Raw genomic sequence first — 25419 nt, forward strand, 5'->3', positions numbered from 1 at the left:
AGCTCTCTCGCCAACATAATAAAGCCACCTAAACGAGCGGTGGTAGCTATTCAGTGGGAGGGTGTCTCCTGCCGACATAGCGCTGTCCACGCAAGCACTTATGTCAGCAAAACCTATGTTGCTTGAGAGGTGTTTTTAGGGTTTTTTTTTCACCCACCTGACTCATTCAAAAAAACCCCAAACCCTTTTTAAAAAAAAGGGGGGAGGGAATTAATTTATTTTTTAAATAAATAGGGCTGTGCAAATCCCCGGATATCTGCTTTATGTCCGCAGATCATTTTTGCGAATCGGATGCAGATACAAATTTTTTATCCGTGCAGGACTCTACCAATAAAGTGCTATCAGTGAGTTTTTAAATCGAGAAAATTCTTCCTTGCTTTTGTCAGTAGTTGTGGATCAGGGTGAGCTGTACTTCAAAACATCTAATTGCACACAGTGAGAAATGAAGAAAACTGAAGTGGTTCCCAAGAACATATTAGAAAATCTCAACTAAAATTAGAATGATTTCATGTCAACTGAGACAAATGCAAAGTTGATACTCCAGTGCATCACACATCCACTTGTCCTTGGCAAAGAGAAAATGAGATTTTTAATATCTAAAGCCAGATTGCTATGAAGACTCATCATTGTAAATTCAAGCTGCCTTTATAGTAACTTAAGCTGGGGACAGGCTTGTGCATTACATTCAATTCTACAATTATGGACATGACTTCCATAGTAATACTGAATTTTTTTTATATTGTTCCTACTAGGAAAGTTGCAGGGGAGATATTGTGTGTTTTCCCTGTACTAACAACAGGTAATTTATTTAATGAACTATATGAAGAGGGCAAAGGTTTGTGAGTTTTTACTTGCATATCAGCTGTAGATTTAAGTGGCATCTGCTTTTGCTGCTATGATTAAGGGTGGCTCAGCACATTGGTATATAATAAAAGGAAGGGGACATTGATGCACCATTGTAGAAGTTTGTTGATGGCTGTAGTTATATTATAAAGGCAAAATGATCCATAGGGAAATAAGGTCTAGATTAAATTAACATAAACTGGGTGCATAACTGGTTGAAAAACTATACTCAACAGCAGTTACCAATGGTTCGCTATCAAACTGGGAGGGTGTATCCAGTAGGGTGGTGCAGGGGTCTGTCTTGGTCTGGTACTATTCATATTTACCTAAAGGATTTGAGTAATGGTGAGGAGAGAGTGCTTATAAAAATGGTGGGTGATACCAAACTGGGAGAGATTGCAAGCACTTTGGAGGACAGGTCTAGAATTCAAAATGTCTGACAAATTGGAGAAATTCTCTGAAAGCAGTAAATTGAAATTCAGTTAAGACAAGTGCAAAGTACTACATATAGGAAGGAAAAATCAAATATAAGATGTGGAATAACTGTCTAGGTTGTGGTATTGCAGTAAAGGATCTGGGTATCACAAATGGCATATGAGCCAACAATGTGATGGAGTTGCGAAAAAGACTAATATCATTCTGGGACTTATTAACAGGAGTCGTATGTGAGACACCGAAGGTAATTGTCCTACTCCACTTGGCATTGGTGAGACCTCCGCTGGCATACTGTGTCAAGTTTTGGGTATCACACTTTAGGAAAGATGTGGACAAATGAGAGAGAGTGTGGAGGAGAGCAACAAAAATGATAAGGTTTAGTAAAACTGGCTTATGGGGTTAAAAAAACATATATGTTGAATTTTGAGAAGAGAGGAATGAGTGGGGACCTGATAGTCTTCAAGTACATTAAAGGCTTTTATAAAGAGGGTGGTGATCCATTGTTCTCCATGTCCACTAAGGGTAGGATAAGAAATAATGGTTGTAATCTGCAGCGAGGGAGATTTAAGGTAGATATTAGGAAACACTTTCTAACTATAAGAGTGGTTAAGATCTGGAATTGGCTTCCAAGGGATGTTGTGGGATCCCCCTCACTGGAGGTTTTTAAGAACAGGTTAGACAAACACCAGTCAGCAATGGTCTGGGTATACTTGGTCCTGCCTCAGTGCAGGAGGCTGAACTAGATGACCTCTTGAGGTCTCTTCCAGAATTACATTTCTATGATTTTAGGCTTCATTTGTTTCACTTGTTAGGGTTAGTCAAATCAGAGAGTCTCTGGTGAAGTCCCTTTGCTATTTCTCCCTGATCAACGTTAGACTAACTTTCTTTTGGCCACGGAGGGTCAGCTGTGACCCTCTCCAGAGGCTGTTGGCACTGCCCCTATATTCGCTGGAGGAGTCAATAGTTTCCCCTCCTCTTTGTCCTGCTTAGCCTCATCTAATTTAACAATTTTAGCTGCTATGGCTATTCTGAGGACCCCAAATCTGCCCTGCTGTTCCGTATGTTATCTGTGAGTGTCTGCCATCTGAACATCCCACTACATCCCAGTACTCAGCCTTTAACATGGAAAAAACTGAATTCCTCATATTTCCTTCTAAAGCCTTTTCTTTTCATCTCTTCATTTCCATTGAAACTACTATCCTAATCATCAGCCAGGCTCATAAGCTTGTTGCCCTTTTTGGATGCTTCCTTCTTCTCCTCTCTTTTCTACTTTCATCGAGCTTTTTCCAGTCTTTCCTTATCACATGTCAGAAATCTGTACCATCCTTTCTTTTCCATTAGCACCACTAAAATCCTTCTGTGCCTTGGTCATCATCTCCCAACTAACTCACTGCAACCTCCTCTGTTTTTGGCTCCCAACATCTCAGCTAGCTCCTTCTCCAGTTTTAAAATTGTGTTCCATGATGATGGAAAGTGATCTTGCTTGACTCCGGCGGCTAACTGCACTGCTTCTTCCATGCTCTTGGCCGAGGTCCAAGGGCTAGTCTGCACTTAAAACTTACAACGGCACAGCTGTACCGATACAGCTGTGCTGCTGTAAGAGCGCTTGTGTAGCTGTGTTATGTCGACGGGAGAGAGCTCTCCCACTGACATAATAAAGCCAGCTAAACAAGCAGAGGTAGCTATGTCAACAGGAGCGCGTCTCCTGCCGACATAACGCTGTCCGCACAAGCACTTATGCTGGCAAAACTTATGTTATTCAGGGTGTGGTTTGGTTTTTTTTTCCACACCCCTGAGCGACAAAAGTTTTGCCGGCATAAGTGCTAGTATAGACAGAGCCAAAGTGTTACAGCTAGAGTCCTGAGCTCACTATAATTAAACACTCTGCCCTCAGAAAGTCTGTATATATTTTAAGATGCGACTTTATTTTTTCTGTTTAACACAGGAACTGCTTTGTTTTCAAAGCTGAAATTTGGCAGTTGGTCAACAATATGATCTCATTGCTTTTGTGACATTAACTGAGGGAAAATATTTTTAATGCAGTTGAGAGATTTAACAGAGAGTAGCTTAGAGGATGTCTACACCAGCACTTTTGTTGGTAAAGCTTTTGTCAGTCGGGTGTGAAAAAACACATCACTGACCAACATAGGTTTTACCCACAGAAGTTCCAGTGTGGACAGTGCTATGTCGATGCGAGATGCTCTTCTGCTGACACAACTGCTCTTTGGGGGTGGTTTATGCTCTCTCCCGTCAGCATAGAACGGCTAAATGGGGAATCTTACAGCGGCGCAGCTGCAGCAGTACAGCTGTGCGGCTGTAAGGTCTCTAGTATAGTCGTAGCCTCAGGGTATAAGTAGCAATATTTGGAAGGTGAGAATTCGGGGGTAGGGTCTGAACCTGGTGCATGCATGACTCGGTCTTTCCCCGTCCTTTAGTTGTTTTAATACAGTGTCATGGCTGCTATCCCAGGCAGAAATCTTTTGGGGACAAACAGAAAAGAGGTTGAGAGGACCAATATCCGCCAATCCTCCCCCCTTGCAGTCTCCCAAAATTGTTCAGAATCTACCCACTTGATCTTAATGGAAGATCCAAACTCAGCACAGAAAAGATGAACGGCCCCTTTTCTCTCCCCCTAAATCCATGCGAATAGGACTGAGGGGATGACATTTTGCTTCTTATACAGCTGGAAGGTTAGCTGTTGTGTGACAACAGGTTAGCTTTTATTCATGCTGTTCTATAAGTGTGTGTGGTGCCTTCTGGGTCCCTGTGTATTCTAGGGCTTTTCCATTGATAACGCTAGTTCCAGTAATGCATGTTCTAGGAATGCAACGCTAGAGTGGTCTACCCCAGACTGAATGAAGTATTTATAATGCAAGTAACTCTTTCTGTAGTCTGCCTAAGTATGTCCTGCTTACCTCTTCTCAAATGGACAATAGTTCTGTCTTTACAGTGCTTCCAAATCATGCCACCTTGGGGAGCATGTCACAAGAAATGGTAGCTAAAGGAGGAGTTACTAGGTCACCCATTTTCGTAATATTGAGCACTTCAGAGCTTTTTGCAGACATTAATCCTCATACATCCTTGTAAGGGAGATAAGTAATTGTGATGAGCATCATTTTACAGAGGGGTAAATGGAGGCACGGATTATTTTTACCCATGGCCATAGCGAATCCATTGTACTCTGGATTTCTTGGCCCCTAGACCTATGATTATAGCACCAGATGACCGCTTTCTCATAAGAGTTCTTACTATGTACATTAGTGTGTGTGTTTGATTATATATGGGGATGGATTTGTTACAGATTACCATGAGAGTTATGAGACTTAACATTTCCAATTTTAAAATATGTCTATGTTGATGCAGAGAGTACTTAGCTGGTCATCCTTTTTGGCCCTATAAACATCCATTAGTAACTTGAATGATTGTACTGTGTGTGGTGGTTAAATGAGAAGAATTATTTACCAGACTTAGAGAACGAAGGGCCCATTGATTTGAATGGCGAAGCTCCAATTGATGTCAGTGGGCAGAAGCTGGGGCCTAAAAGTCCTTGGAATAAACAAAACATTTGAACAGTTGTATGGGCAATTCAGGGATCGCAGAGGGGGATTTTCCATAATTTATCATATTTAATAGTGTGATCACTGTGTTCTGCTTTCAAAATGATGGGTTCCGATTCCTTAAATTTGTCTTACTATCTGTCTGGCTAGGCTTTTATATGGCTGCACATCACAGAGGTATCCAAGTTCTGTTTTTAGCCAGATAATAAAAATGAAAATTTCTTTACATTTTGAGCGAATTTTAATGGTGCTTTTTCTCTGACTTGTCTCTGTTTCAGAATGGTAAATAACGCTGACGACCCCTGAGAGGCTGTCTGACTTGCCCTCCCCATGTAAAGTATGCTCAGAACCTTTCCAGTAGTGTAAGTACAACAACAAGAAGTCACTCCAGGAAAGTTCAAAAGTTTATATTTCTGTAATTCAGTTTAAAAAGCGCAGAGGAAGCGTCGCAACTGTGATCAGCATACAGCTATCCTAGAATTCGCCAGACTTTTACAGATGGAGCTACCCAATTCTCCTTTTACTTGGTTTATACAGATATCTCTCCATTGGCTGCTTTTCGACTCTTGGCTTTGCACCAGTGTAACAGGAAGGAGAATCATGCTTGTCACTTTTAGGTTTGGGCTATACCTGAAACCCCGAGTCCTGGCACGCCTCCCATGGGGTTCCATTTAAGGAGGGCAGGGAGTCACCTGACCCTCCAAGTTATGAGTCAGTACCATGCACCTGTCGGGGCTCCCACTGTCAACCCCATAGGGGTGCAACTGCGTTTAGGGAGTGGGGAAGGCATCTGCTACCCTGAGTTAACTGTCAGCACTGAGCATCAGCACCTGCAGGCACACCAGCACACAGCCAGTCACCCCTCTATCCCCACTAGCACACCGCTCCGCCCCCCGCACTAACTGCCAGCGGCCCCCCCCAGAGTTTTGTGGTGTGGTCAAAAGCCTCTGGCAGTCTGGATTTAGCCCACAATCCACCTACTAACTACCTCTGCAATAGGCCCTGGGTATATTACACAGCATTGTATGTGTTTGTTGAACAAGGGCACTTGCGGTAAAATGTTTCTCTGGAGTTCGGACCTTGACCAAGAAATCTGGACCTTGACAAAAAATAATTGAGCACCCCAGTCTAACCTGTCAGCCTGAGCTCTGAATCAGACTCTGAACACAATTTTAATGCCTGGTTTGTAGATTTAGGTTATTAGCTCTGCTGTTCTGGCCAAATTTCAATTACATTTTGTCTCTCTAAATTCTCTGTGCAGTTTTAGTTGGATACTGTGTTCTTCAGTGGCTTTCCAAAATTGTTGTGGAATGTTGCTGTGTACTGTGAAACAGCTGCTGTCTTCAACCCCAGAGATGGCAGCTTTTCACTGATTCCTTTAAATATGCGCATATGCAGGGCCTCTGTTACTCACACTCACACACACTGTATTTGAAGGGGATTATAGGAAGACTATTAGAATGGAGGAGATGAACTATGGTGACCCACTTAAAACTCTCCATTTAATGGTGTCAGATTGAAAAAAATGTCCAGACTAAACTATAGATTAATTTTTTAAAGGACTGAATAGGTTTAACAAGTAATTAATGGAGAAGAAGAAAATGAAGGGCCATAAAACAATAGGGGTGCAAATCTTCCTTCCATTTATCATGTCCCTCTTCATGAGCGGCCATGTGTGAAGCTTATTTTTAAAAATAAAAAAAGGAGGAAATAGCTATCAAATCTACTGTAAAGGCTATCAGAAATTAGGTTCATTTTAAAATTTTTGATCAGAGCAGAAAAGAGTTCTTCCAAAGAAACAGGGAATACAAATCTAAGGCAGAATTGTAGAGATGTACAAGACTTGAGAGTTTGGTACAACAAGAATCAGATCACAGCTCTGAAACTGATTCCCTCTGTGGCCTAAAGCAAATAAATTCTCTGTATCAGTTTCCCAATCTGTACAGTGGGATGAATTATCAGCTGTACCTCACAGGACTACTGCAAAATTAGTGTGGTGGAATATGACCACAAGTATCCATATTAATTGCATATTTTGGTCTGTATCCCAAAATGTGATGATTAAACGCTGGACTTCTGATGGGATCAGACAGTTTGAACACGCTCCCTTGCAGGGGAGAGGTGGGCACTGGTCTCCAGGCCACTGCTTACAATCCATTGAGACTGAATGGGTCTAACTACCCAAACAATGGAGCAGTCATCAGAGGAGCATTCTCTCGGGTAAGTGGTCACAGACGCTCCCACTGACTGGAAAAAAAACAGGTTGAATGGTGTGGGTCAAAGAGAACCAGGTTTAGGGTTTGTCTACAAATGGAGTTATTCAGGAATAGCGATGTCTCCATGTGTTGACAAGCCCGGAGAGACCCTCTTCCTCTCACAGAACAGCAGGGCATGCTGAGAACGGCGACCAAGCACAGAAGGATCTGGGCTTGCTAGGAGAATCTAAGCTGCTTCTGATCTGTTCCTGTAAATTAAAAGGAAAGTCGCTCTAACTCAGGCCTGGTCTATACTACGAACTTCTGCTGGTGTAGCAATATTGCTTTGTGGTGTGATATATATGTTTTTTTAAAACAATATTTTTATACAGGCAGAAACTCTAGCGCATACACAGTTATATCAGCAAAAAAAATGCTTTTGCCAGTACAGCTTTTGTTCGGGGACCTGATATAAGCTACACTGGCAAAAGCACACTGTTGCCAGTATGAGCTGCATCTATGTCTGTACTGGTATAGCTATACTGGCAAACTGTTTCTAGTGTAGACAAGGCCTTATCTTGCAGTGAAGTGTAAGATGACCTGAGCCTAGATATGTATGTGGGCTGTTGGTTTTAAAATCCTTTATTTCTCTGATGCTTTGTTTCAACCACTGAGTAAAAATACATTGTTTTACGAACACCAGTGGTCACTATCATTGGTCACAGGCTCCCAGAGGAGGAATTGCAGGTGGCTGAAACCTAGTCAGACCTGCAGGGTGATAAGCAGTTGATATACACCAGGCAGTGTGTACTCTGGTCCTGGTCTTAAAATGTCAAGTCCCTGCTCCACTACAGGCTTCCCGTGTGACCTTGGGCAAGTCTGTCCTTTGTGCTCCAGTTCCCCATCTGTAAAATGGGGAGAATAGCACTGCCCTACCTCCCTCAGAGGGGTGCTGTGAAGATAGATACAGCAGAGGTTCTGAGGTGCTCAGGCACTACAGAAATGGGGGCTGTATAAATACCTAAGATAGAGCAGAAGAATTGCAAGATTCTACCTGAGACAGGTAAAGGCAAGAGGGGGTGAACTCAGAGGCCGAAAGGGCACAGCAACTCACCTAGACCTTTAGCTATGACAACTCACCGGTCAGGCATCTAGATGGGCTTGAGCCTCAGTTTCCCTGCCACAGCGATTCATTTCTTCATTTAGATCGGGGAAAATGCTTTGGTGCCTTGAAATGAGGTGGCCGTATGCATAACTCCCAAAATAGGAGTCCTGTCACCCACTGTCACAAGCCCTCGAGATCTTTCCAGCCCTCTCCAGGCCCAAAGTATTCTTCCCTTCGTGGCAAGGCTTTAAGCTTTGACTGCTCAGTAAAGGAACTCCTCTTTTACTCTTCTCTCAGAGGCTGGACCACAGTCTTTGCTTCAGCACTTGGACGTTATCATTCTATCCTATATCGGTTCTCATGCCATGCCGATCACTGTGTATCTGAGGGTGCTTCCCAGCACAGGGAGACAGACACGTGCAAGCTCTGATTGAGCGAGCATGGTAAAAATGGCAGTGTGATGGCGGCAGCTTGGGTTGGCTGCCTGAGTACATAACCAGGGAGTCGGGCAGGATTATTCTTTGGCAACTAGCCACTGCAGCCACGCTGCTCTTTTTAGAGCACTAGTTCACGCAGAGCGAATGCATGTCTGTCTGTCCGCACTTGGCAGCGTGCTCCCAGCTGCTGTGTAGAGATACCATGAGTGCCTTCCGGAACTGCATTAAGTGACATGGCTCACATCTGTCTTCAGTTGTTTGTTGTCTTATCCTCTCCCCAGGGGGAGAAATGTGTGCAGTGGAGTGTCTTGTTTTGCTAGAAATCTTTTTTTAATGTACATGTTGCTCTGTCTTTATGTCGGAGAATGCAAGGTCAAATAAATGTGCCTTGCGTTTGGAGCGGAAGGTGGTAAGATTTGTGATGCTGCTCAGTTCCTGGCAGAGTTCATTCCACTGCTCATTCAGAGCCCCCCCTCCTCCCCCAACTCCACAGCTTTACTTCCTACCACGTGGCTGTGAGGTAGCAATGATAGTACTGATTTTGCAATGGAGAATTTGAGGAGCAGAGAAATTAAGGCCTGGTCTACACCTAAACTTAGGTCAACCTACGTATGTCGCTCAGTGGTGTGAAAACTCTGAGAGATGTAGATAAGCCCATCTGAGCTCTGGTATAGACATCGCTATGTCCATGGGAGAATGCTTGAAGATTTTACAGTGACGTAAAAACTGCTTTTCATGACTGTAGCAAGTGTCTATGCTACAGCAGTGTAACTGCAGCTATGCCACCATAGCACTTCTAGAGTAAACTTACCCTATGTCTCTTTCCCAACCCAGAAAGGGAGTAGATGTCTGAGCTGGCGGTAGAACACAGAAATTCCAGGCTTCTAGTCCTGTGCTCAGTCAGAGGAAAACATTTTTGTTAGACTTCGATTATGAAAATAATCAGCTTTTATGTGGTGTTTTTTATCTGCATGGCAGATTTCAAAGTGCTTTACAAAGGTGGAAAAACGTTGTTATCCTCATTTTACAGAGGGGAAACAGCCACAGGGCTTAAGTCACTTACCCAAGGTGACACAGTGTCAATGATAAAACCAGGAATTGAGTTTAGGTCTGCTTAATGCCAACCAGCCTCTATCCTCTGGACCACAATTGATCAGTTGTGGAGAATTCCAAGGACTAAATGGAACAATAGTTTACAGAGAGAACCAGAATGTAGGGCTGTTTTTTTGTTTTGTTTTGTTTTAAAGCTAGTTCAAAAACCAGAGAACCCCCTAAAAGAGTGATATGCTGATAATTGATATTCCACTCTCAGCCTGTGTTCTATAATTTGTGTAGCGGTGAGTGTTTGATTACGTTGGATTTATTTTCAGAAGTTTCGGGCTGCTCTTATTATGTCACCATTTTGATCGAAAGCATATGGCAGTGTTCTGCATTCATAAGATAGGGTTTTGCATGCATAAACAGAACCAGCAACGCTTAAACGTGATAGATCAGTGTAAAGTCTGATTTCACACCTTGAAAGTCTTAGGTTTTGTTTCCTTAGGACGAGAGCAGTCATTAGAAGTGTTGCATTTATGTTTGTGGATCGGGAGGAATAGGAGGGGAGTCCTCTTTGAAAATCAGAACTAAGGGGTGCAACTGTAAAAGCTAATTATGCTATCTTATATGTAGGGTGGCTCTGTATTTATTGACATGGTGAGCACTTAAGGCCTGATTTTTTTTTTCTCTTGTACACTGGTAAAACTCCATTGAAGTTGCCCGAGTTACTATTGCTTTACATAATTGTTACGTAGAAGAGACTCATATGCTTAGTTCTCAATTGCAACTCAGCATTCATAGAACTGACTGCAGCTTCAAAGGTGGCATTACTTAATATAGCACAAAGGGTTCTGAGGCATATCTGAGACGCACAGCTGCCTGCTAGAAATGGCAGATGCTTGTGAAGTGGCAACTGAGTGGGCAGAAATTTGATAGTTTCTGAAGAAGAGTCTAGAACTGGCATATCAATGGTTCTAGTTCTAATGCCCCTTACAATGTTGTGCCCTGTGTGTGGCATCTTAACTTATTCCTGAGGCCTCTCTTACCCACAGGTGGATGGAAAACAACCTGAAAGTCTCTGTCTCTTGGAGCTTATGGTAGTGGGCACTACCAAACTGAGGGGAGCTAGTTACACTATTCACAATGTGTTCCATGCTGGCTGTTGTGTGCAGTGATCACAGCTTTAAAGGGAACTGCCTTGCTTGAGCTTTCTGCAGGCAGGAGCGGCAGTGGTAAACCAGGAAACATGGAAGGTAGAAAAGGGAGGGGAGAAAATAAAGAGATTAGCCTCCCCTTGATGATTAGGGATATGTATAAAAATGTCTTAGGAGAAAAACATTTTGTATAGTATAAATTGGGCATTATGTACAACACGTGTAGATGGAGAGGCTAAAAATTGACAGCCTGGATGGCTGAAAGCAGAAAAGACTTTTTCACATCAAAGCCACTGGGTGAAATCCAGTCTGAATTGATTATGACATTAAATTGTTATCAGCTTGTGCCAGTTAGCTTATGTGAAATGAGTTGTTTGTCCAATTGTGCAGATAAACTGCATCACCGTCATAAAAAGCACCACCACAATTGGTAGAAAGTGATACTCGTGCTGGCGGTCTCATCAGAGAGACCTAAGATTGAAGGGAGACTTAACTGCACTTTATGGGAGCAGTGTGAGGGAAGCATGCACAGCTGCTGTGTGTGCTGTATCTGTACTGTGGCTAGAGGTCCACAGTCTCCAAGGCTGTAAGGTCAGTATTTCCCATTAGCACAAAATTCACAAACACAGAATAAAACCTCTGAGGTTAAGAAGTTCACATCATCAACAAAGTGCAAGCAACTCTGTGTTGATTCAACTTCTCTCTAGTTAACCATTTATCTCACTTTGTGCTGGATAGACATTATCCAGCAAATATTGTTACCATTTTTATGGTTGAAAAGGTCATAACTCACTGTAAAATATAATTTTAAAGAGGAAAGGCAAATCATATGTTAAAGTCAAGGGACACGGTCATGCTTAGTGTCACCCAAAAAAGTGTAATCTGTTGCAAATTATCTTTTTATAAAACAAAATTAGTGGTGTAGTGGTGGCTTAATGGGATGAAGAATAATGCTATTACCTCTGACAGCAGTGTATACTGTATGTCGCAGATGTGTATCTGAATGTGTCTGCATCTTGCACGTCACAATTGACATGAGTTTAATATATTAGAGTTGTGAGTCAAAAATCAGCCAAGTTTAGGATCTGGTTCTCAACATTTTGGAGTCAGCTCCTGTCTAGATTATACACATCATATCAAATGTATGTAGTGTCTTGCATCAAAGAGCACAGCCATTTCTGCAAGTCTCATGATTCTTGCAGAGCTTGTGGGGTAGAGCAATGCATTTTAATGGAGATTGCCAGACCCAGAGGACCTGCAAAAAGAAATCTCTCTAGTGATGGCCAACATACATCTCATTCATGTACAACAGGCAGGATAGAGAAACATGACCACTTGTGGCCATTAAAGAGCCCACAGAACTTCTCTAAAAATTACGGAGGTTATCCCTGGTGTTCTGGCCTAATTCCCATTTGAGTAAATAAATTCCCTTAGGCGTATCATGGAATTTCAGTTGGACATGGAGTTCTTACTCGGCTGCTGCCCTACATTCGTTTTTTAAGGTTGCTCCGAGCTGTTAAACATCTGCTGCATTCTACCATCTAGAACTTCGGTGGTGGGCAAAGTGATTCTTGTGACCATCTGGGCAAAGTCATGCTCCTTGGTGGGGCACATTCATGAAGGGGCAGGAAAATGTTATGTTTAGACTTGCAGAGTTTCTTCTAAGGGGTCATGGCAGCGGGAGCTGTTGTATTGATTTAGATGGAATAAATGGGCCAAAGGTGTTAACATAACCCACTCACTGTCTAACATTAAACAATGTTAAACAAGGTTCGGGGTTTGGTATACAGTGACACCAGCCTGCTTAGCATCATGGCAAACACGCGCCATTAAAAATCCTTGTAATCTTTTATCAAAGATACATAAAACAAGGAAAAACATTTAAAGCATGTGAAATGTGAAGTATTAAATAAGGCTTTCATTTTAACATCCCTTGTTCCCTTTCCCTTCAGCTGGAGAAAGTTTTTAAAAGGAATCCCCTCTGTTGCTTGCTAGTCTCTTAGAGGGTATAGAAGATGGTAATAACTGTCCTTTTGGGGAGAAGAGAAAAAAGGAGCTGAGATGGGCTGGAGATGTTGTTGCTGTTGTTAAAGTCCAGTTTTAGAAGGAAAAGTCCTCTTGTTTGGCAGTCTCTTCGATGATATTAAGGATGGTAACACTGTCATCCCAGGTGGGGTTTAGGATTTAGCTGGAGTCGATGGGCCATCAAACAGACTGGATTGTGCTGATGTCAATCTGTCTGAGTGTCAACCAGAAACACAGAACAAGTTTGAGATATGAATACATCACAGATATTTATAACTCACAATTCAAAGATGATGCATCAATATAAACAAGGTTATCATATTTAGCAAATCGTAACTTTTCCACTGATACCTTACATGGCATACCGTATAAGATTCATTGCAATTTAGTAGTATTGGTATCAACAATATTATAAATGGTCACCTATATTCCATGCAGCGTCATAGTCCTCCCACTACAAGGATGTGGAATTTAATCACATTACGGCTGCTATTATCGAGCAGTTCAGCTGTAGTCACCTCTTGGACAAGATCCTGTGCTCCATTTAGGACTAAATCAAGAATTTCTTCTCCCCTTGTGGGTTCCTGGACCAATTGCTCCAAGAAGTCTTCATTAATGGTGTCTAGAAATTTTATCTCTGCATCCAATCCTGAGGTGACATGTTCCCAGTCAATATGGGGATAGTTGAAATCCCCCATTACTATTGGGTTTTCTGTTTTTGTAGCCTCTCTAATTTCCCTGAGCATTTCACGGTCACAGTCACCATGCTGGTCATTTTAATGGTAGTATATTCCTTCTGCTCTATTCTTACAGTTCAAGCATGGAATTTCTATTCATAGAGAGTCTATGGTTAAGACCTGAAGAGCTCTGTGTAACTTGAAAGCTTGTCTCTTTCACCATCAGAACTTGGTCCAATAAAAGTCACCCTCCTTGTCTGTCTTTGGTGCATTATAAACATTTAGATACCATGAGTCAGCCAATGGTGCTCTGCCAACTTGCATCAACTGAAGATCGGGCCCCCACAGATGAAATTGACATTTTAGATTAAACATGGCCAAAAATAGGTCCTGTGGTTTTAAATGGTTTGGTTCAAAATTGACATACACTGTGTTTAACTAGTATTTTACACCGGCTGCCTTTTGGTAACTGAACAAAGGATACAGTACATGATTACAACACAAGATCTGCAGCTGTTGCAGATAATTTGCTAAAGAGGCAGTGAAGTTTGACAGTCTCAGCCCATCATAGCTATCACACTCGCACGGTATTTGTAGTCCTTCCCCCCCTCACCTTAGTTTTGGTTGCTGATCCTTCAACAGTTGGTTAACACTTGCACAAAAAAGAGGGCACTTAAAAAGGAAAATTGAATTAATGCTAGCCAAAGGGGTTAAGGAGAATAAGAGGCTCATAAAGCATATGTGCTGATAAAGTACTAGAGAATGTTCATTAATTAAGGAGGTAGATGAAATTAATTATTCTAAAGTGGCTGATTTGCTTAACTGCTTTGCAAATTGGTCTTTAACAAGGAAAGTAAAAAGGGGGGTGTGAAGAACTAGAAAGTAACTGAGATCTTGTTAAAATTACTATACTAACTAATAACTTAGTATAGTTATTCATTAAAATGCCAAGGATGCTTGTCAACGTTGAATGTGTTCTAGTGTTGCCATCTCTTGCAACTTTTATTGTGGGTGTCACGTTATGTGGTATTTTTCTTGAAGTCCCGGCTCTTGCCTTTGGATGTGTGAGAATCTCAACTTTCATTTAAAAGCAAACTCAGGTTTGTAGTCTTCACAGTTGAGCAGAAAATCTTGAAAATTTGACCTACCATTCAAAATCTGCAAGGCAAATAAAAAGTTTTTTACATGTTTTTTTGTTTTTTTTTTTAAATTAAATCTTTTGGCTTTTAAGCCAATCTTGTGGTTTTTGGGTGTCTGACTCACAATTTCTGAACTGGTAGGGTTGTCAATACTGCATGCACATATCAGGAGGTCTTCATAGTAATAATTCTGGTGTATAGAGGCCCGGATTCAGTAAAGCATGTGAGCAGGTGTTTAAGAAGTGCTTTGCTGAATTGAGGCATCAGACAATTAACTAACAAACTTACAGAACTGTTGAAGGTTCTTTTGAGAAGTGATGGAAAACTGGAAAAAGAAAACTGGATAAACCAAAAGCAGACTAGCTCCTTTCAGGCAGTGGCGAATGTTTCTCTTGCCTCGCATAGGGCCAGCCTTCAGGTGGGTACACTGGCGCTGGAAGGTGTAAATTCCAGCTCAAGGAAATGTAGCCACACTAACTCTGATTGACCTAGCGCAGTAAAACCAGAAGTGTAGCAGGAGGGGCTAGCCGTGCCAAGCATGTGCCTGGCATCTTGGATAGGGATGGTACGCAGAGTGGCTAAGCCCTCCTGCCACTTGCGCAGCTGCAGCTACGCTTCTCGTCTCATCGCGTTCATGCAATCAGAGCTAGTGCGAGTACATCTCCTCGAGCTGGCATTTATGTTGGAGCGAGAAGGTATAGATATACCCGCACTAGCTCTGCTTGTCCTAGTGTGCTAAAAATAGCACTGTAGCGGGGGTAGCATGAGCGGTGTCTAGGGTTAGCCACCTGAGTATGTACTTGCTGGGGCCTGGTGGCTAGCCCTATCTCCCAGCGATGGTACCCTGACTACAGTGCTACTTTTAGCGTGCTACCTCAAGCAGAACTAGCACAGTTACCTCTGATCGAGCTGGAGATCATACCTCCCAGCAAAAAGGTAGATGTACCCCAAGTGACTCATTGGAACCCACTCCCTTTCTTTCCGTCAGAACAATCCTCCCTGCCTTCATTCAGAAAATGAAGGTGTGACTGTGGTTCTGAAGGGCACACTGAGACTGCTCAATCAGCGCAAACTGCAAACAATGGGACAGAAGATCCCCAAAACTGGTGGTTATTTCTAATAATTAGATTCACCAATCCAGCAACGAAACAGCTTCTACAATACCTTACTGGTTACCCAGAAGCCAAAATTACAGCTCACTTAAAGCAATCCAGCCCTCGGCTCCCACCCAGACAAATATGATGAGGATTACTGAAAAACTTGTTCATCATATATAAAGTTCTACCAATCCCAAGAGATCGGACACATTACCCACAAAGTCAATAAATATTTCAGATCATCCCCAAATACATGCTTATTAAATTATTATTAACTAAACTAAGATTTATTTAAAAAGAAGAGAGAGAATTGGTTAAAAGATCATTATACAGACAGATAGGAACGAAGTTCTTAGGTCAGTTCCATAGAAGAGATGGTAAGCTGCTGAGTTTCAAAAAGTTCTTCCCAGAATCAGTTCATCAGGTTATAGTCCAAATAGGCAGTCCATGTCAAATATCAGCGTAATCCAGACTGGAGCTGGAGACCTCAGTCTTGCAACTTAACCTTCCCCTGACGAAGCTTACGCAGAGCTGAGATGACTGGATCAGGGCAGTGGAGTTCTTTTGCAGATCTCTGGCAGGCTACCAAAGCCTCTTGACACAACAGGCATTCCTTGAATGAAGACTAGTAATGCACATTGTCCTTTGAAGTAAAAGCTCCCATTGCCTATGTATACACAGGTAATTAGTTGCATTGATTAGCATAAGGCCATTAACCATTCAAAGGTAGTTTACTACCGACTTCAAAGAGAAATAAAGACAATGATATTATTACACGCAAGTTTCATCTAAATGTTAATTATTCCCTTTTGATCTCTGAATCAAAAGGACATAGTAACAAACAGGAAAAGAAGTTTACCATCTACCAGCTAATAAAATCATATTGTGAAGCTTCTAATAGGTAAACACAGACAAATATAATTAGTATTTACTTATAATTCTCTAACAATATAGACTTGCATTTCAAACACTCAGGTCTACTCACATGGCTTGGCTAATTATCTGCCAGGAATAGCCCTTATTACCATTTCAGTACTTTTCTAATGTCTTTAAAGATTGAATTTGGGTTATTTAGCCTGCCTAGTGGCTTTAACCCTGTCTGGCTCAGTGTCACAGGAGGTTAGACTAAGCAGAGGAAAATATAACCTAAAAACAAATAAAAGGTTATGATTTCATAGAATCATAGAAGATGAGGGTTGGAAGGGACCTCAGGAGATATCTAGTTCAACCCCCTGCTCAAAGCAGGACTAACCCCAACTAAATTATCATGGCCAGGGCTTTGTCAAGCTTGGCCTTAAAAACCTCTAAGAATGGAGATTCCACCATCTCCCTAGGTCACCCATTCCAGTGCTTCACCACCCTCCTAATGAAAAACTTTTTCCTAATATCCAACCTAGACCTCCCCGCTGCAACTTGAGACCGTTGCTCCTAGTTCTGTCATTTGCCACCACTGAGAACAGCCTAGCTCCATCCTCCCTAGAACCCCCTTTCAGGTAGTTAAAGGCTGCTATCAAATCCCCCCTCATTCTTCTCTTCTGCAGACTAAACAAGCCCAGTTCCCTCAGCTTCTCCTCATAAGTCATGTGCTCCAGCCCCCTAATCATTTTTGTTTCCCTCTGCTGGACTCTCTTCAATTTGTCCATACCCTTCCTGTAGTGGGGGGCTCAAAACTGGACACAGTACTCTAAGTAGGGCCTCAACAATGCCAAATAGAGAGGAATAATCACTTCCCTTGATCTGCTGGCAATGCTTCTACTAATGCAGCCCAATGTGCTGTTAGCCTCTTTGGCAATGAGAGCACACTGTTGACTCATATCCAGCTTCTTGTCCATTGTAACCCCCAGGTCCTTTCTGCTAAACTGCTGCCTAGCCAGTTGGTCCCCAGTCTGTAGCAGTGCATGGGATTCTTCCATCCTAAGTGCAGGACTCTGCACTTGTCCTTGTTGAACCTCATCAGATTTCTTTTAGCCCAATCCTCCAGTTTGTTTAGGTCACTCTGTGTCCTATCCCTACCCTCCAGTGTATCTACCACTCCCCCAGCTTAATGTCATCTTCAAACTTGCTGTGGGTGCAATCCACCCCATCCTCCAGATCATTAATGAAGCTGTTGAACAAAACTGACCCCTGGGGCACTCCGATTGTTACTGGCTGCCAACTAGACATCGAGCTGTTGATCACTACCCGTTGAGCCTGATGATTTAGCCAGCTTTCTATCCATCTTAAGTCCATTCATCCAATCCATACTTATTTAACTTGATGGCAAGAATACTTTGGGAGACCATATCAAAAGCTTTGCTGAAGTCAAGTATATCACGTTCACTGCTTTCCCCTCATCCACATCTCATCATGGAAGGCAATCAGGTTGGTCAGACATGACTTGCTCTTGGTGAATCCATGCCGACTGTCCTGATCACCTTAATCTCTTCCAAGTGCATCAAAATGGATTCCTTGAGGACATGCTCCATGATTTTTCCGAGCACTATGGTGAGGCTGACTGGTCTGTAGTTCCCCGGATCCTCTTCCTTTCCCTTTTTGAAGATGGGCACTATATTGCCTTTTTCCAATTATCCAGGACCTCCCCATATCGCCACAAGTTTTCAAAGACAATGGCCAATGTCTCTGCAATCGTATCAGCCAACTCCCTCAGCACCCTTGGATGCATTGTATCCTGCCCTATGGATTTGTGCATGTCCAGCCTTTCTTAATAGTCTTTAATCTGCTCTTTCAGCACTGAGGGCTGCTCACCTCCTCCCCGTTCTGTGCTGCCCAGTGCAGTAGTCTGGGAGCTGACTTTGTCTGTGAAGACAGGCAAAAAAAGCATTGAGTACTTCAGCTATTTCAACGTCCTCTGTCACTAGGTTGCTTCCCGCATTCAGGATGGGACCCACACTTTCCTTGACCTTCTTCTTGTTGCTAACATACCTGTAGAAACCCTTCTTGTTACTCTTCACGTCCCTTGCTAGCTGCAGCTGCAGTTGTGCTTTGACCTTCCTGATGTCACTCCTGCATGCTCATGCAGTATTTTTATACTTCCTAATCATCTGACCAAGCTTCCACTTCTTGTGAGCTTCTTTTTTGTATTTAAGCTCACTGAAGACTTCTTTGTTAAACCAAGCTGTTTGCCTCCCATATTTGCTATTCTTTTTGCACATCGGGATGGTTTGTTTCTGTGCCCTCAATAAGGTTTCTCTTGGATTCCTTTCCCCCTCATACTAGCCTTCCTGGGGATCCTGCACATCAGCTCCCTGAAGGAGACAAAGTCTCTGCTTTTCTGAAGTCCAGGGTCCGTATTCTTCTGTTCTCCTTTCTTTTTTAGGATCCTGATCTTGACCATCTCATGGTCACTGCTGTCCAAGTTGTCACCCACTTCTACTTCCCCTACCAATTCTTCCCTGTTTGTGAGCAACAGGTCAAGAGAAGCACAGCCCCTAGTTGGTTCCTCCAGCACTTGCACCAGGAAGTTGTCTGCAATGTTCTCTAAATATTTCCTGAATTGTATGTACATGGCTGTCTTGCTCTCCCAGCAGATGTTGGGGTGATTGAAGTCCCCGATGAGAACTGGGTACTGTGATCTACAAACCTTTTCATTAGTTGTCTGAAGAGAGCCTCATGTACCTCATCCTCCTGGTCTGGTGGTCTATAGCAGACACCTACCATGATATCACCCTTGTTGTTCTCACTTCTAAACTTAACCCTGAGACTCTCATCAGACTTTTCTCCAGTTTCATACTGGAGTTCTGAGTAATCATAGTGCCCTCTTACATACAGTGCAACTCCACCTTTTCTCCCCTGCCTGTTCTTCCTGAACACTTTATACCCATCCATGACAATGCTCCAGTCACGTGAGTTACCCCACCAGGTCTCGGTTATTCCAATCACATCATAGTTCCTTGACTGTGTCAGGACTTCCATTTCTTCCTGCTTGTTTCCCAAACCTCTTGCATTCATGTACAGGCACCTAAGATAGCTAGCTGATTGCCCTACTTTCTCAGTATGAATCAGGAGGCCTCCCCTGTTGCACCCTCCTCCTCGTGCTTCCTCCTGGTGTCACACTTCCCCACTTACCTCTGGGTTTAGGTCCCCATCCCCTGGCAAACCTAGTTTAAATCCTCCTCACTTGGTTAGCCAGCCTGTTTGTGAAGATGCTCTTCCCTCTCTTTGTTAGGTGGATCCCATCTCTTCCTAACAATCCTTCCTGGAACAACATCCCATGGTCGAAGAATCCAAAGCCCACTTTCTGACACCACCTGCGCAACCACACATTTACCTCTGCAATTTGATGGTCCCTACCTGGGCCTTTTCCTTCAACAGGGAGGATGGACAAGAACAACACTTGCGCCTCAAACTCCTTTATTCTTCTTCCCAGAGCCACATAGTCTGCAGGATTTAAATCTTCTCAAATGAGGATTTACTATGAAAAAGCGCCACAAATTTTAAAACTATGTTTTGGGGTTATAGCCACCCTTTAACATCTGGAAGAGGGCCTAGAGACCACATATAAAGGCCCTAGTCCTGCCAGAGCCCCATGAAGTCATTGGAACTCTGGGGGGGTGTAATGCATTTCAGGATCACGGCCTACATCTGTAGACACTATTAAACTGGAAAATGCTACGAACCCAAGTGTTGGTAGATACGTGATGCAGACTTGGCCTAAATATTGTATGAAAAGGTTAGATCAAACCCAGCTACATCACTCAGGGGTGTGCAAAATCCACCCCCTTGAGCCAACCGACCCCCTGGCATAGAAAAGGCTAGGTTAGGTTCCCTCTGAAGCATCTGGCATTGGCCACTGTCAGAAGACAAGATGCTGGGCTAGATGGACCATTGGTTTGACTCAGTGTGGCAGTTCTTATGTTCTTAACTGAAGAATTATTTTGTTGACCTAGCTACCACTGCTCAGGGAGGTTGGTTAACTAGTGACAGGAGAACCTGCCCATCACTGTAGTAAGTGTCTATGCTGAAGTGCTAGAGCAGCACAGCTGCAGCTGTGCCACGGTAGTGGTTTAAGTGTAGACATACCCATAGGGTTTGTCTACACTTAAAACGCTGGTGCGGTGCAGTGCTTCAGTGAAGATGCTACCTGTGCTGCCGAGAGGTTCTCCCATCGGCATAGGTAATCCACCTCCCCAAGTGGTAGTAGCTAGGTCGACAGGAGAATTCTTCCATCGACTTAGTTCTATCTACACTGAGGGTTAGGTTGGTTTAACTGAGTTACTCAGGAGTGTGGATTTTTTACACCCTTGAGTGACATAGTTATACCGACCTAATTTCCTAGTGTAAGCTAGAGAGTTTAGAAATGTGCGCAAGACGTAAACATGGAATTCAGCCTGTGAAAATCCAGTAAATCCCGTGAGAACAATCTCTCGGCTAAATGTTTAATGAGATGGAGATTTTTGGAACCTAGTACAACTCAAGGCTGACATTGGATGCTATATTGCGTAGGAGTTAGACAAAAACCTGTCAGGGATGGTCTAGATCAGTGGTTCTTAACCTTTCCAAAATACTGTACCCCTGAAGCCTGAGTCCCACCCCCACGGGGCTGAGGCATGTAACTTAGTTTCATGGCCCTGTGGCTCCAGGCAATTGCCTTCCTTGCCACCCCCAATACCAGCTCTGCACTTGGACCCCTCTAAACCCCCAGGTTGAGAAACATGATCTAGATAATGCTGCCGTAAGTGCAGGGGACTGGACTAGATGACCTCACGATGTCCTTTCCAGTTCTATGATGATGGTGTAGCAGTAGGCCGGTGTGACTTTTGCGCTTTGCGTGGAGATGTCACAGAGCTGGGAGGTGAGACCGAGTTTGAAAGAAATAAAAACAAAATGTTCTTAAGACTGGTTAGCTAACCTTCAGTAGCTGACTCCGGTTAAAATAGCAGTGTAGACGTAGCAACTCAGGTTAGCAGCTTGAGTTAAAGGTTGGGGTTGAATACATGTTGCTAACCCAAGTTAAAATTGGAGTTGCTATGTTTCCACTTCTATTTTTTTATCTCAAATTAGCAAACTGAGTTAAAAACGCACCTTTGTTTTGCAGTGCAGACAGACTCTCTGAGCCAACATCTAGAACACTGTGTACAGTTGAGGGCACCTTAGTAACAGAAAGACGTACATACTGCGTGGAATACAGAGAAGAATATTCTCTACATTATATATAATTTCACTTTCACTGGAGACTGGGCTAAATGATCTGGGAGTTGGCTTCCATCTCTTAATTGTTTGCAGTTCCATTCAATTATTAGATTTCTACACTGACTACTCTGATTATAGTGGACTAAGTTGGGAGCCCATTTTTTTTTTTAATTTAAAATAATCCTTATTGTTATTGGAGCCATTAATACTAATCAGCCATTAAAGTCAGACTCTCATTGGCGTGATACACCCACCAGTGGCAGCAGTAAAGCAGCGCTGCTGATTACTGCACCAGGATGGCTCCAGCCTGGTCCGAGCCACTCAGCTAGGGTCACCTGGTGGGGGCATGAGTCTCTGTGAATCTTCCTCCACTTGTCTGACACATCTCTACTGATGACAGCAGCAATACGGAGCAGGTGCGAGGACATGCATGCTTGTGGACTTGGGAAGAAAAATGTATATTCATTTTTTAAATAATTTTTAAGCAGCATAGCAGCTTCTGCAGTTGTGAGGAGCAAACTAGTGAAAGGAACTGAGTACATATAGCAGTGCAGGACTGGAGGTGGGAGCATCTGCTTCACTGCCCATCTCTCTCTACCCTGGCATTCCATCTACAGGTGCAAAACCCTTTTTAAAGAGACCCAGGCACCCAGTGTCAGTATTGTGATACGGCCTCATGGCTCCAGCATGGTCCATCTCTCTTCCCCAGGTCAGGACTCCAGCTTGGGGTGTGACTGCCCTGAAAGGAACCCTCCTCGGATCCCCCTCCCACCCATTACACAGACCAACACCAGTAGTAGTCAGGGCTAGGAACTGCAAATCCACTGCAGCTTCTGTGTGCCCTGGGGCCAGCACAGAGAAAGACAAACATCGAGTTCATTGGGGGTGCAGGGTTGGTGGGGCATGTAGCCCCACTCCTGAAAAGGTTCGGGAGTCTCATCAGGACCTAATTCCTCACTGGCTTTCATATGCTCCTTAGGGCTCCCCACACACACCTAGTATGCTTCTCAGCCCTCTCTCCCTCCATTCTCACGCTTGGGATTCCAGGATGGCTCCAATGAGCCTCCGAGAGTTTGCTGTTGCCTCTCCCCTCCCGCAGGCTCTGTAGGACCACAGGAAGGAGAAAATAACTCATAATTTTGCCCCACTCTCATACTGCCTTCTGAACTCCGGCCCACACCTCCAAGATCTTTTGATGTCTGAAGGAAGGGGCCCTGCTTCCTGCAGACTTTAGAAGGTCTTTTGTGAGGGGACTTGAGGAGAGAAATATCAAGGGTCGTATGGCCATTTCCTATGGCATTACTGAGGCCTGCCAGGAAGGGAGAGTGCCCAGCAAGCCTAAGGAAGTTGATTGTCCACCACTTTTCAACGTTTAGGAGGAAAAAAGTACTTTTTACAAGCCTCCTTAGTGATTGAGTTACACATAAGATCTGCCTTTGCAATGAGCAGGGCTGGGGCCTGATTTCTTTAAATGAAAGCACTCAGGTCTCTAACAGAATGTTGGCATGCGATCCATGGCAGCGTTCCAGATTCAAAAGCTAATAACTTCTGAAATTGGACTTCAATAAACTAAACTTTGGTCCTGTGGGGCACTAGATTTTAACTAGGGAAGTTCAAGAAACTGGCTTTTAGCTCTCTCCTTCCTTTAAGATGGCAAAAAAAAGTTAAGACTACTTGAACTCTTCAGACTTCTGACTTTAGGGAATCGTAATTTGTGACTCCCTTGTCTGAATCACTGAATATTTCTAGAAAACGTCTACCTCTGGCTCAGAGCTAACCTGTGAATTTTGAGGCCAATGGGACTTTGCTGATGGATTTGGGGGTTGGGCAAAATGGGGCATATAATAGAATCACAGTTGCAGCCTTAATTATGGAGCAACAGTCATCATTCCATAATGCATGTGTGTTGAAGGTAAGAGAGCAGAAAAGGGAGGGTGGTAGTGGGAAGGTAGCCAAAAGGTATGTTGGCGGGGATTTGAAGTAAAAGAGTGAGTTATTATCTGAAAACGTCTGGTGAAGGATAACTTTAGAGAGCAAACATAATGAGCCTGACCTTAATGGCAGTTTTGCCCTTGAGCTCAATGGGTGAGGGATTCCACCCGCTGGGCCTGCTTCTCCTCTCCCTTACGTGACTTACACTCATGTAAATGAGACCAGAATCAGGCCTGTTGTCGTCTGTTAAGTGCCATACCTGAGGTGCTGTACATGTCCCATAGTGAGCTGTTGCACTAAACTGTTTGCTTTCACATTTCACCTTATTTTTAGTCTGCTGGAAACCATGTCTCACTACACAGATGAACCCAGATTTACTATAGAGCAGATAGACCTGCTTCAGCGCTTGAGACGTACTGGAATGACCAGACATGAAATCCTCCACGCCTTGGAAACCTTGGACCGTCTCGATCAAGAGCATAGTGACAAGTTTGGAAGAAGGTCTAGCTATGGAGGTGGTTCCTACGGCAACAGTACCAACAATGTCCCAGCATCTTCCTCTACAGCCACAGCTTCCACACAGACCCAGCATTCTGGGATGTCCCCATCGCCTAGCAACAGTTACGACACCTCCCCACAGCCTTGCACTACTAATCAGAACGGGAGGGAGAGTAACGAGAGGTTGTCAGCATTCAATGGGAAGATGTCACCCACTCGCTATCCACTTGCAAACAGCTTGGCTCAAAGGTCGTACAGTTTTGAAGCCTCTGAAGAGGACCTGGACGTAGATGACAAAGTGGAAGAATTGATGAGGTTAGTAAAACTTGTAGAAGGTTCAGTAAATCAGCGTGACGAGCCCTCTAGAAGGGAACTGCATCTCGGGGGTCTGCTTTCGTGGTTATATGTATTGTCAGTAGTGTGAAGGGGCCTTAGATAATTATCCCTCTGTTTGTCCCCCATTGGCCATCCTCTCCTTCAAAGTCCCATGCAGATTTGTCCTGGGCTGCATCACAGATCCCTCTTCAGTCTTAGCTTTTCCCAAAGCCTGGATAGATTTCCTTATCTCAGTGTACTGTTTCCATCCTCTCCTCATTCAGATCCCTTCGAACAGCACTCCTCTCCCAGGAGATCCCCCGCCACTGGCACTTGTCAGTCCAATGCTTTCTCCTTCCGAACGTCATGTGGGGGGGAGAGGGAAATGGCTGTATTAATGCCTTCCTCAGGGACTTGCAATACGTCATGTCTTTTAGATAGTAAGCTCTTTGGGACAGGACTGCCTCTATTTGTATCTTGTGTGGTCCCAAGAATGGCAGCACTGAAATAAAAATAATTATAAACAGTCAGGTGTCTTCTGTGGAGATCAGTGGTCTTCTTTTTTCCCCATTGACGGACCCATTCCCATATAGGCAAGACACCCTTCCCATTTAGCAATTTGGGAAAGGTTAGGTGGGTTGTTATCCTGAAATTAAGAACCCATGATCTTGATAGTGTATAAGATGAGAGATGGAAGATTGGCTCCAGCAAGAAGCAGAATGAGTGGTGAAAAATTGCATGTCTTTTAAATTCTGGGTTGGGTTTGTTTTATTTTATTTATTTGTTGTTGTTTCTGTTTGTTGTTTTGGAATATTACGTTTTCTCATGTGCAGTTGGCAAATA

General features: G+C 43.4%; 1 protein-coding gene across 3 annotated transcripts in view; it reads left to right on the forward strand.

Annotated features, from left to right (window-relative positions):
• HMBOX1 (homeobox containing 1) overlaps nucleotides 1-25419 on the forward strand; it is a 145067-nt gene that overhangs the window by 51018 nt on the left and 68630 nt on the right. For all 3 annotated transcript variants that reach the window (XM_067556162.1, XM_067556163.1, XM_067556164.1), the window contains exons 2-3: nucleotides 5114-5197; nucleotides 24097-24576. In XM_067556162.1, coding sequence (XP_067412263.1) covers nucleotides 5175-5197; nucleotides 24097-24576 — 503 coding nt within the window. In that variant the 5' untranslated portion in view covers nucleotides 5114-5174. The remainder of the gene's footprint in view (nucleotides 1-5113; nucleotides 5198-24096; nucleotides 24577-25419) is intronic.

This window comes from Emydura macquarii, unplaced genomic scaffold (assembly GCF_026122565.2).
Source record: "Emydura macquarii macquarii isolate MOO-44397 ecotype Brisbane River unplaced genomic scaffold, CSIRO-AGI_Emac_v2 contig_1676, whole genome shotgun sequence".
NCBI classification, from domain to species: Eukaryota; Metazoa; Chordata; order Testudines; family Chelidae; genus Emydura; species Emydura macquarii.